At 42.6% G+C, this 12500-nt stretch overlaps 1 protein-coding gene across 3 annotated transcripts in view; it reads left to right on the top strand.

Moving 5' to 3' along the window:
* The window catches only part of LOC113820732 (disintegrin and metalloproteinase domain-containing protein 9), a 23295-nt gene that overhangs the window by 9676 nt on the left and 1119 nt on the right, over nt 1–12500 (top strand). The window contains exons 5-17 of one of the 3 annotated variants that reach the window (XM_070137796.1): nt 407–498; nt 840–961; nt 1224–1285; nt 3247–3396; nt 4011–4186; nt 4524–4580; nt 5289–5453; nt 6633–6897; nt 7127–7267; nt 7552–7727; nt 9921–10089; nt 10460–10652; nt 10839–12500. The exon at nt 10839–12500 is cut by the window's right edge and continues 1119 nt beyond it. In XM_070137796.1, coding sequence (XP_069993897.1) covers nt 407–498; nt 840–961; nt 1224–1285; nt 3247–3396; nt 4011–4186; nt 4524–4580; nt 5289–5453; nt 6633–6897; nt 7127–7267; nt 7552–7727; nt 9921–10089; nt 10460–10652; nt 10839–12133 — 3063 coding nt within the window. In that variant the 3' untranslated portion in view covers nt 12134–12500. The remainder of the gene's footprint in view (nt 1–406; nt 499–839; nt 962–1223; nt 1286–3246; nt 3397–4010; nt 4187–4523; nt 4581–5288; nt 5454–6632; nt 6898–7126; nt 7268–7551; nt 7728–9920; nt 10090–10459; nt 10653–10838) is intronic. The other 2 variants (XM_070137797.1, XM_070137798.1) reach the window with 2 other exon arrangements.

The following is a 12500-nucleotide window of genomic DNA, read 5'->3' as shown; positions in this document are numbered from 1 at the left end:
TTATAATGTAGCTTTACCAAAGAAGAAACAAGAAGATACAGGGGCGCCCCTTTACCTTGAAGAACTACAAGAATATATATATATATATATATATATATATATATATATATATATATATATATATATATATATGTATATACGCATATATATGTATATACGTATACATATACATATGTATGCATACATACATACATATATATATATATATATATATATATATATATATATATATATATATATATATATATATATATTATATATGTGTGTGCACATATTTTCAACTCTTACCCTATTTCTTAAATCTATACATTTCTTCAGTTTGATCCTCTGCCTATTCCCGCCCACCCCCGTCCCTCTTCCCTTTATCTGCTTCTACCCCTTTACCCGCCCCCCTCCTCCTCCCCAGGACCCGAGGCGCAGACAGGAGTGCGACTTCCAAGGGACGGTCACGGACCTGCCGGGCTCTTGGGCGGCCCTGACCCTCTGCGGCGAAGTCAGGTCAGCTGGGTGGCCCGCACCTCTGTTTTTTGTTTGTTTGTTTTGTTTTAATTAGGTTGTGGATTCTTTTTTTTTTTTTTTTTTTTTTTTATTACTGAGTATACTTTTTTCGCTTTTTCTTTTGTTTGTGAGTCTGTGTAAGTATATGTGTGTGTGTGTGTGAGAGAGAGAATGTGTGAGAGTGAGTGTGTGAGTATGAGTTTGAGTGTGTGTCTGGGTATGTGTGCGTGCATGCATGAATCCTTTCTCTCCCGTCTGTAAGTCCCCAGGCCCTCTCCTCTCCACTCCCTCCTCCAAAGGAAACCAGGAACCTCATGTCCCTCCCTCTGCCTTCTCCCCAGGGGCGTGGTGGTGGTATCCGGCAGGGAGCTTCTCGTGGAGCCTCTGCCAGGGACAAGGAACCCCGAGGGCCCCCACAGGATCTTCTCGAGGGAGCAGGTGGAGTCTGTTCCAGGGAAATGTGGTGCGTGGAATTAATTATATGTCTGACAAGTATTGTGGGAAAACAGGATGCCTGAAAGCTGTAGATAACAATACACGAGTGAAGAATGATAACACACACATACACAGAGACACAGAGACACTCACACACACACACACACACACACAAAACAAAAACTACCCACATTTACCCCCCCCCCTTTACCACCCACACACATACGTACACAGACAAGCATACACAACAAACGCACACAACCCTTTTCATTGGCGTCTTGGCTTTTCAGGAGTCAACACAGAGCACGAAGAGAGCGAAGAGAAACCCGACATTCCGCCAGCTTCGCACAGGGTAAGAGAGGAAGAGGACGCTGTTGATTCAAGATTGGAATGCTGGTAACACTAAGTAATGGCCAAAGCAGTTGGTCAGTAGAATTATAGATTATAAGAATTATTAATAAGAATACGAGTATCTGATCTGATGTAATTTCACTGCGCATACGTATATATTGTTCAATATATATATATATATATATATATATATATATATATATATATATATATATATATATATATATATATATATATATATTTATATATATATATATATGTATATATATATATATGTATATATATATAAATATACATATATATATATAAAAACATATATATATATATATATATATATATATATATATATATATATATATATATATATATATATATATATATATATACACATACATATATATCTATATATATATATATACAAATATACATATATAGATATATATATATATATATATATATATATATATATATAGTATTTACCTCTACGTATAGGGACGGCCATCGTAACGTCACCAGAGCTGTCACGTGATCAGTCGGAGGCAGTGGTGGGCAAAAACAACAAAATCTCACGAACTTCGTTATTAAGTGTTGGTCTGTCGCGAACGTCGTCCCTTTTTTCTCGATTAATATAAGATTCGCATCCTTTTTCACATTTAAGAAACTTCGACATGGTTAACAGTTGCATTATTATTGGATGTGCAAATGGACAGCAAAAAGGTCCAAATTTGAGTTTTAATTGTTTTCCAAAAGACCCCGAGAGAAGGAGACTTTGGCTATCAATCGCAAGAACTTTGATCCTTCACCTGGGAGTGATGTAAGAGTTTCTATAAAGATATTCTAAAATTTAAACGGTTATGTTATACCGTCATAACTCTTCCTAGGGGATGTATTTCCCCGTGGTTAGGCATGGGCCTAGGCGGTGGTGGATGCTGTGGGTGACTGGTTACTATTGAGTATCTTCTTTCACTTTAAGTTTCAGTTTATTTGATTTGAAAACTTTCTCTGAACGAAGGCCGTAAGACATTAAATGGGAACAAAATGAAGAGTGAATCTAATGACTGCTACACCGCCCTCTCAACAACTTCAGGCAATTTACTTCAATCTTTTCAAGGTATCACGATGAGTATTGCGTGGGAATGTAAGTTTAACATTTTAGAAAAGTCTGGCTATAACGTCCGAAAAATATTGGCAAAACCCTTGTTTTGAGCAACTTTTCATAAAACCAGGCCTAAAAGGCAAAGAGCGAGCAAGAAAGAATTTCACAAGTTCTTGAAAATTTAATCCTACGACTACGAACCAGTCTCATTATAAGCAGTATTAAGTACTTACTTGTACCCTTCCAGAGATTTGTAGGCCTTTCATTCATTGTATGTGTAAACACCAGGTGTGTGTATAACGGTCGCATCAACCAATTAGTATGGCCCAACAAATAGATAGCTAAATTCTGATTTTTTTCGTATGTTGAATGCCAAATTCCATTATTCTGTTTTGTTTTAAAAATTAAGAAAAATACTTGAAAGTTTCAAGTGACTTGTAGCATTCAACTCCTCTCCTGTGTAACTAACCGGCGTATGTATTAGGTAGAGATAAATATGACCAAAACTAACATGGGCCAACCAATGGGGCTTTCAGACCAGCCATCAGAGAGAGAGAAAGGATCTGGTAAGCTTTCTGTACCTTTAGAACACGTTTTTCATCATGACGTTTTTCAGCAACTAAATCGAGAGATTTGCAATAGGTTGACATGGTTCTCACAGTTGATTCAGCGGCCATTGTTGATCTTTTGCCCACCACTGTTGTGAGCGTGAGCGAAAAAGCGTTTTGATTTTGTTTGATGGCCGTCCCTATAAAGAGACAAACCTGACTCTCTACAGTTAATATCAGTAGTGCCACCCTTTTCCCTCCTACACCATATCTTATCCCCCTCTCTTCCCCACACCTGTGCTTCCCCTGTGGGTGCAGGTGCGTCGCGGGGCGCTGCACGGGCCCCTCTGGACGGACAAGCTGACCCGCTTCGTGGAGGTGGTCCTCGTGGCCGACAACAGCTTCTACCGCAAGTTCGGCGACAAGGTGGAGGCTCGCTGCCGCGCCATGGTCAACATCGTGAACGCGGTGAGTGTCGGCGGATGGCGGGGGGCGGGGGCCTTGGGGTTGAAAATGATGTTTTTTTTTTCTCTGTAATTCTATTATCTTTGTTTATCATTATCCTTATTTTTAATGCTATTGTTATAACTAGTTCTTTTTGTCGTTGTTCATTGTCCTCCTCTTCACCATCACCATTATTGATATTATCATCATCATCATTGTTCTCATTCTTAACATTACTGTTTTTAAGTCGATATCATCGTCATTCTTATTATCAACTGTAATCATATTATTATCCTTATTGTTATTTCCACTATTATCATCATTCTGATCACAAATAGTGTTACCATTACCCCTGTAATTATTATACCTGTGATAACTATTACCACAACATTATCCTTAAACAACAGATGTATTCCGTCTTAAAATTCCACACACGCACAAACATGCATAATGAGTCAGCTGATTAGAATAGAAAAATAAAATCTAAAATAAAATCTCCGGGCTAAGATGCCAGTTATTCCTTTTCTGAGACTGTACGTACTGTAACAATATCACCATCATTGCTCCACCGTCACTCCCACCATTCATCCCCATCAATATTCACCATCACCAACGCCCTTTCTCCCTCACGCCCGCAGATGTACCGCCCTCTCGGCGTCGTGGTTGTCCTCGCCGACCTCATTGTGTGGGACGACTCCGACAAAATCGCAGTTACAAACAATCACGAAGACCTCCTCGCCAGATTCACGGCCTACCGACGAAAGCTGCTTCAGGATAGGCCTAATTTACCCAATGACAACACTGTGCTGTTGACGTGAGTTTTTTTGGGGGGGATGGGGGGGCAGGGGTGAGGGTTAAAGTTTTTGGTGATTGTAATGGTTATTGGTTCAAAGATTTGTGTGTGTGCATTTGTTTGTGTACGTATGTATGTGTGTGTTTGTGTAGGTGTGTGTGTGTGTTTGTGTAGGTGTGTGTGTGTATATGTGTGTGTGTGTGTGTACGCATGTGTATGTGTGTATATACGTATGTATGTGTGTATACATATGAAAATAATAAATGTATATCCTCGTGCATAATCAAAAACAATAGATATTTTAGCACCTGTACATAACTCCCTGATTTTAAAAATGATCAATATCTTTTTCTTGCAGGAGAGTGGATTTCGTGGGATCAACCGTCGGGTATGCCACCGTGAGGGGCATGTGCAGGTAAGTCCTTGAAATGCCTGTTGTCTGATTTTGTATCCACACACACACACACACTCACACACACACACACACACACACACACACTCACACACTCACACACACACTCACACACTCACACACTCACACACTCACACACTCACACACACACACACACACACACACACACACACACACACACACACACACACACACACACACACACACACACACACACACACATACACATACATACATACATATTCATATATAACTGCAAGTACTAAATCGATTCTTACACATAATTACAAAGAAAGCCAAAGAAATAACAACAGAATAAAAAAGTGCTTGGGAAAAACAACACAAACAAAGACAACAAAGTCCGTAGGTAAAGAGAATCAGATTCCCCTATATTATCATGTAACTAAATTTATGGAAATCCCAATAAAAATCGAGCAAACTAACAACGCTAACAACCCGCAAAATCTAAAATATACAGATAAATATATAACATGAAATAGAAAAATAAATATAACCTTTAGATATTCTTCTACAACCCGTCTCCAAAATCCCGATGTTCAAGAATTCCTGAACATATCCTAGAAATCCCTAATATTTCAAGCCCCCCCCCCAAAAAAAAAAAGGATCGGAAAATTAAAAAGAAAGAGAGAAAAGTCCTTAGATATTCTCACAAACACTAGAAGAAGCCTAAAGATTCCTTCGTCTCGACAGCAAGAACTCCTCCGTGAGCGTCGTGCAGGACAAGAACGAGGCCGTGGGCATCGTTGCACAGACGGTTGCGCACGAGATGGGCCACAACCTAGGCATGCATCACGATGAGGACGCGAAAGATTGCACGTGCGAAAGTAGCAAGTGCGTCATGGGAGAAACTGGCAGGTAAGTTTGTAGATCGCGTAAAAAAGGAAAAATTAAATGAATAAAAAAAAACAAAAAAACACATGGCCCCAAAAAGCAGTTTTTATGTTGGAGATTCCTCTTCTTCTTGAAGCTAATTTCAAAAATTATTGTGCGTTTCCTTTCTTAAAAAAAAAAAAAAAAAAAAAATCAATTCCTTGACGCAGCTCTAGTTTCCTTTCTTCATCTTATCTTCCTCCGCATTTACACCTTGTCATTATCGTTGTCGAATATAATTTTTACTTTTATCGTTTGTATGAAGATTGCATGGAAATGGTGTTTTTTCCCTAATGATACATTGTATTGGTGAACATTAAGGTGTTTTGATATTGTAATACTGTGGATTGGGTGATTTGAGCTAAACTGGTCCAAGTCCATGAGAGCCAAATTTGGGAGATGCATCCGATGAAACTGTATCATGTAACTACATTTTGGTAAATATGGAGGATATAGAATTTCAGTAAACAAACACGAAATGCTACTAAAATGGAAGAACAACATGCAAACTAATCAGGGAAGTCAAATTTAAAGCGCGGAAAGACATAATTACGTCATAATATTAAAATAAAGTGCCGAAATTTGTCGCTCGCAAAGTCCCATTCTCCGCTTATCGCCGAAGTCAGTGTAAACAAACCATGTCACTCAGAAGGTGGTGCTCAAGAAAGTTTGATAGACATTCACGCGTAATTTTAAGTTGATTTTCGACACGCTCTGCAAACGATATTAATTACCATTATATTAATTCATTTAACTAATTTCTATAATCTATTCACATTTTACGCTCTTCAAAATTTGTTGTGACGTCATTGTATGGCGCATCGATACCTTCAAATATCCCTAAAAACGGTTATTTTTGTGGGAAAGTTTGGCTCATCTTTGCGATAAATGGATTTTTACGATAGTTTGTGTGGGAGACCTTTGTATGCCCCCCCCCCCCCAAACCCTCGATTCCCCACGTGTCCCCCCAAATCGTAGGGGGTAAGGGGAAAATATAGGAAAAAACGAATATTCCATCTCCTCTAGAATTACCTACATTTTTTTTTTTTTTTTTAATATAGCTAATTGGTTACTTTTAATAGACTTAGCAATGACCCATTCTACGTAATCAGTCACTCATACAGTTAGTCCCACTTACCCACGAACCGCCCTTCCCGCCCACAGCAGCGCCTACAACTCCAGCATGGGTTGGAGTTCCTGCAGCAAGATGTACCTCGCTCAGAGCTTCTCCAGTGCCGGCTTCGACTGCTTGAAGAACGTCCCGACGAAGATTTACCCGCGTCCTGGCTGCGGCAACGGCGTGGTAGAGAGTGGGGAGCAATGCGACTGCGGGCCTGCGGAGTTCTGCGACAACCCCTGCTGCGACCCCGACACCTGCATGCTGGCTGTGAACGCCACCTGCGCCTCGGGGGCCTGCTGCGACACGGAGGTAGGGCGGGCGGCGGTGGGTCAGGGAGAGGGAAAGGGACATACACATATACATATATTTATTTAATTATTTGGAGAGAGAGCGAGAGAGAAGCGTGAGGGAGAGGGAAAGGGAAGGAGAAGGAGAGAGAGAGAGCCTATATAGCAAGACCTAAAGAGCGCAATGTTAATATGTCCTCATATGAACAACCACAACAATAACAACACCAATGCTACCCTTCGTCCCACAGACCTGCAAGCCCCTGCCAGTCGGGTCCTTGTGCCGGCAATCCCTGTCCGAGTGCGACCTGCCAGAATTCTGCGCCGGGGACTCCGAGTACTGCCCCGCGGACGTCTTCAAGCGGGACGGGGAACTGTGCTTCGATGGATTGGTACGAAATCTAGCGGAGTTGATTTTTATCTATTTGTCTATTTGACTGCGAGAAGGACTTGCGTGTTGTAAAAAATTCTGCCTATCCATCCGTTCATGATCGTGTTAATCATTCCTATCTCACTATCCATCTGCTTATCCATCTCTGCAATCTATCAATCTATATCTGTCCTTGTCCTAAATCTGTCTGCACATGAACACATCGAACCAAAACTAGTCAGTGTTTCGAGCATTCACCCACTTCTTAACACCAGAACAAAAGTTGAACACGCCCCCCCCCCCCAGGGTCACTGTCACAGGGGAGAGTGTGGCAGCCACGAGCAGCGCTGCAGGACAGTCTGGGGGCCGACGACCTCCAGTGCTGATGAAAAGTGCTACAAGTACAACACTCACGGCAGTTCGAACGGCAACTGCGGCTTCAGGGACAGCAGTCTGAACGAGCTAAAGAAGTGCAGTGAGAGGTATGATGCTCGGTTAAGGGCAAAATGAAGCTTCGGAATCCCCCTTGAACCTTACTAACTAGGGTTGTCCTATATGATGATTCGAAACACTTGGAGACGTGCATTGAGATGGGAAAGGCTAAACCAGTAGCAATTCGAGGAGGTTATGACGTCAGATTTTGATGTCACAAAAGTTGCGATTCTGTTTTTGGAAAAAGCACATGGGGTTTATTATTCATTTTGATCCTTCCAGTTTTCAAAATGTATTGAAAATGTTGATTCTAATGGTTATATTTTATTGAACAATGATCAAAATAGCCCTGTGGATGAGAAGAGTGGGCGATTATGTTTATGCATGAATGATTCTCAAGTGGAATTGCTCGCAGTGGAGTCAAGCCAAAAGCCTGTATTTTTTACTAAGCTGAAAGCAATTAAGTATACCTCCTTTTGTTAATACCTCCATGCACTCAATGAATGAATGAAAGGTATTTTTTTAATGTTTAGGATACCAGGCCAGGCTATTTTTAGAAGAGCACGTGTTCATGTTTACATTTTGAACAATATCCAACAGAGTTAGTTTCAATGGATTTTCAGGCGTTTTTGACTTAATAAAGTCTTGTCGGCTTGATATCCTAAACATTAAATAAAATATCTTTCATTCATTCATTCATGGAGTGCATAGAGGTATCAATAAAAGTAAATACTTAATTCCTTCAAGCTGAGTAAAAAATCCAGGCCTATGGCTTGACTCCCACTTGTGAGTCATTCATGTATGAACATAACCGCCCACGCTTCTCAGCCACAGGGTTATTTTGATGATTGTTCAATGAAAATATAACCATTAAAATATTTATTGTCCATCCCCTTTGAAAACCGGAAAGATAAAAATGATCGACCATATTCACCGCTCGTCCAGCAGTGCACGAATTTCGTGCTGGTAGCGACTTAGCGACGTAATTTCATAAAACCGATATGAGTGAAAGTTTATCACCATCATCAATCGCAGAATCGCAGCTTTTGTGACGTCATTAAAATCTGACGTCATAACCTCCTCGAGTTGCTACTGATCTAGCCTTTCCCGCATTGAGATGTATGATGCTCGGTTACGGGCAATATAAAGCTTCGAAATTCCCCTTACGAGCAAAGGTTGTATTATATGATTATTCGAGATAGGATTCGAAACACGTCTCGCAAAAAATTTCGCCTGGACTGTACTTTTTGATAACAGATGGAAGCGCGGTTAAAGGTGCTGTCACACTAGCACTTTTTCCGTCAATTTTTTTACAATTTTATTTAACATAAATACAAAAATTCTCGAATATAATTCTTGATTTGACTATGCTTGGCTGAAAAAGTTGACGGAAAGGTTTTCAGACGGAAACGATCATTATAGTCTGACTTGAAAATCGACAATTAGCTCAAAAAATGGACAAAACAAGAAAATTGGAAAAAAATTAACGGAAAAGTGCTAGTGTGACAGCACCTAAAGGGATACCTCTTGTCCAGGACATTGATATGAAGAGAATCATTGAGGCATATGTAAAAAAAAAAAAAAAAAAAAAAAAGTTTAACTACAATCATATCTCTTTGTGATGTCATCTATTTTCAGCGGTGCATTTTGTAGATACAGTATCTTATTTGGTTCTTAAACTAAGCATAGAAAAAAGTCAAGTGAACTGAAACGGGAAATAACAGATTGCAATATATATACATTATCATTTAACCACTGTCATTGTCAGTATTAATTGTGATAGTATTATGAAGAGTATAGAGATTATTTCTGCTATGACCATTTTTATCAATTACTGTTATATTTGTTAATATGATGTTATCTTATATTCTTATCATCATCATATCCTACATCACCATCATCACCTTCCTCATCATTACTACCACTACCTTAAAAGCCACCATTGCTACCACCATCATCACAATAACTACCAATAGTATCATCACTATATCCACCAGCATCATGATAACCAACAGCATCATCACAATTACCACCACCATTATAGCCACCATCATCACCACCATCACCTTGGCAATCACCATCATCTCAGTACCATCATCACCATCACCTTTGCAATCACCATCAGCCCAGTACCATCACCATCACAATCACCACCATCATACCAAACCATCCCCACCACTATAACAATCATCATCACCACCATAGCCATCATCACCATGATCCCATTCCCCACACCATTCCAGAAACGCCCCCTGTGGCACCCTGCACTGTCTCCCAGCTACAAGCAAGCCCATGCTCACGGGCACTTATCACTACGGGTACTTAGGCAAGTGCCACTACGTCTTGGCATCGATGCACATACCCAGTGCCTTCTGGTTGGTTCCCGATGGCTCCAGCTGTGGCGTGAACAAGGTATGTGTTGTGTTCGTTGGTACGCTATGATCTTGTAATGGAACTGCGTTTTTCGTGTTTTGTGTTTATTGGTAAATTGCATCATTTTGAAACGTTTCCTTTCTTTCTCTTCTCTCTCCCTCTTTCTCCACCCCCACTCTCTCTCTCTCTTTCTCCCACTCTCTCTCTCTCTCTCTCCCTCTGTCTCCCCTCTCACTCACTCTTTCTCCCCCCTCTTTCTCTCTTTCTCTCTCCTCTCTCTCTCTTTCTCCCCTCTCTTTCTCTTTCTCCCTTCTCTCTCTCCTCTCCCTCTCACCGTCTTCCCCCCCCCCCCCTCTCTCTCTGCTTCTACCTTTTGACTGTCTCTCACTCAAACACTTCCTTAAAACAGATGTGCGTGAAGCAGAGGTGCGAGGACATCGCAGAACCTGACGGCGTCTCTCAGTGTCCCAACGGCTGCTCTGGCCACGGCGTGTGCAACAGCAACAACAACTGTCACTGCGACCCCGGCTTCGGCCCTCCGGACTGCTCAGGCTTTGGCTTCGGAGGCTCCTACGACAGCGGGCACATGGAGGAACCCCGAAGTAGGCAGCGTTATTCCGTTTTTTGCTTTGTCTTTCATAAAGAACTGATTTAGAGATTTAGTTGATATTAGAATCATTAGTCATGCTCTATAATCATATCCTAGAAGTTCAGTTTTGAAACGTTTTGAACGCCGATAAAATAGGTGCTGGCAAAGTCTGACGAAAGGTCATTACTTCCGCCCGCAGTGAATCCGGTCCTGAAGGCCATCATCGTCATGTTCTTCCTCTTGCTGGCCATGGTCATCATCTTCTGCTGCATGTTCGACTTTCTGCGCAGATGGTGGGAAAAACGGGGTCGATCTCGCGTCAGATCCAGCGTCCCTTGTTGCGCCTCCTGCATCGACTCCTGCTGCTGCTTTTTCATGGCAAAGTTCACTCACTGGGTCGTGTCCGCCGGGCCCCTCGGGAAGGAGAAGCACGCGGTTCACCGTCAAGTCGAGGCGAAAGAGGGAGGGGACAGGACCACAATCTGTCAAGTGGACGTCGATTTCAACAAGGACCTGTCCAAGACGAACACGTGGGGTGTCGCCGATGACAAGCTGGTGACTGACATCGTCACGATCACGCCGAAGAACTCTCCTGACCTTAGGAGGAAGGTTCAGCTGCCTTCGGACTCTCCCGTTCTCTACCACAAATCCAATGAAGGTCTCGATCGCCCCACGTACCTCCAATCGCTCTCGGTCGACTCGGGCTGCGTCGTCGACGACGAGGAAGTGATCACGAAGGAACCCGTGTCGTCGCAGATGTCGATGACGAGTCTGGTGAGCGCCCTGAGGAAGTTCAGCCCGAAGTCGTCCAAGACCCCGGATCGGGAGGCGAGCCAGCCCAAGTTCCCCGCCCGGAAGACCTCCAAAACACCCGAACGCGAGATTCATCGGCCGCCCTACGTCACGCAGAAGTCCATGCCCCTGAGCCGCTTCGTCGTGGATCCTCTCGCCGGAAATCGAAACTCGCGGCAGGGCACGCCTCCTCCTTTCGATGAGCCGCCGCCCAACTACCGCCGCTCCGTCTCCACCGACGTCGTCTCCGCCTGCGGGACCAAGACCCCGGAAGCCCGTCCCCGCCCCCCTCCGCACACCCTCAAGCCGCACAAGAGCGAAGACAACATCCACCGAGCGCCCACGACGAAGGACAACCCCTTCTTCCCCCCGGACAAGGTCATCGGGAGGCCGAGCCACTCCAAGGAGGTGTCCTCGAGTGAGAACAGCAGCGAGTCTCTCGACGGCAGACGCAGACAGCCCGCGACGCCGAAGAAGACCTCTCCGGTGAGGGCAGCGCCGCCACCGCCTCCGCCAACTCAGAAGAAGCCCAAGGACTCTCCCAAGATGCCTGTGCTGCCTCCTGGGGCAAGGAGACCCTCGCCGCCGGCGGGACCTCAGAGATCGGGTCCCCCAGCGCCTCCCTCGGCGGCGAAGCCCGCGAATCCTCCGGCCTCTGGCGGGAGCGTCAAGGACCTGATTCGCAGGATGGAGACCAACTGACGAGGAGGCTCCGCGGATGGCGAATCTTAAGATCACACTCGGTATCACTGTACATACATACATACATACATACATTTATGAATATATATATATATATATATATATATATATATATATATATATATATACATATATATATATATATGTATGTATGTATGTATGTGCACATATATGTATATACATATATACATATACATATGCATATATATATATATATATATATATATATATATATATATATATATATATATATATATATATATATATGTGTGTGTGTGTGTGTGTGTGTGTGTGTGTGTGTGTGTGTGTGTGTGTAGATACATATATGTATATACATATATATATATACATACACACACACACACAC

This window comes from Penaeus vannamei, chromosome 23 (genome assembly GCF_042767895.1).
Source record: "Penaeus vannamei isolate JL-2024 chromosome 23, ASM4276789v1, whole genome shotgun sequence".
NCBI lineage: Eukaryota > Metazoa > Arthropoda > Malacostraca > Decapoda > Penaeidae > Penaeus > Penaeus vannamei.
This window is presented reverse-complemented; position numbering and strand designations above follow the sequence as displayed.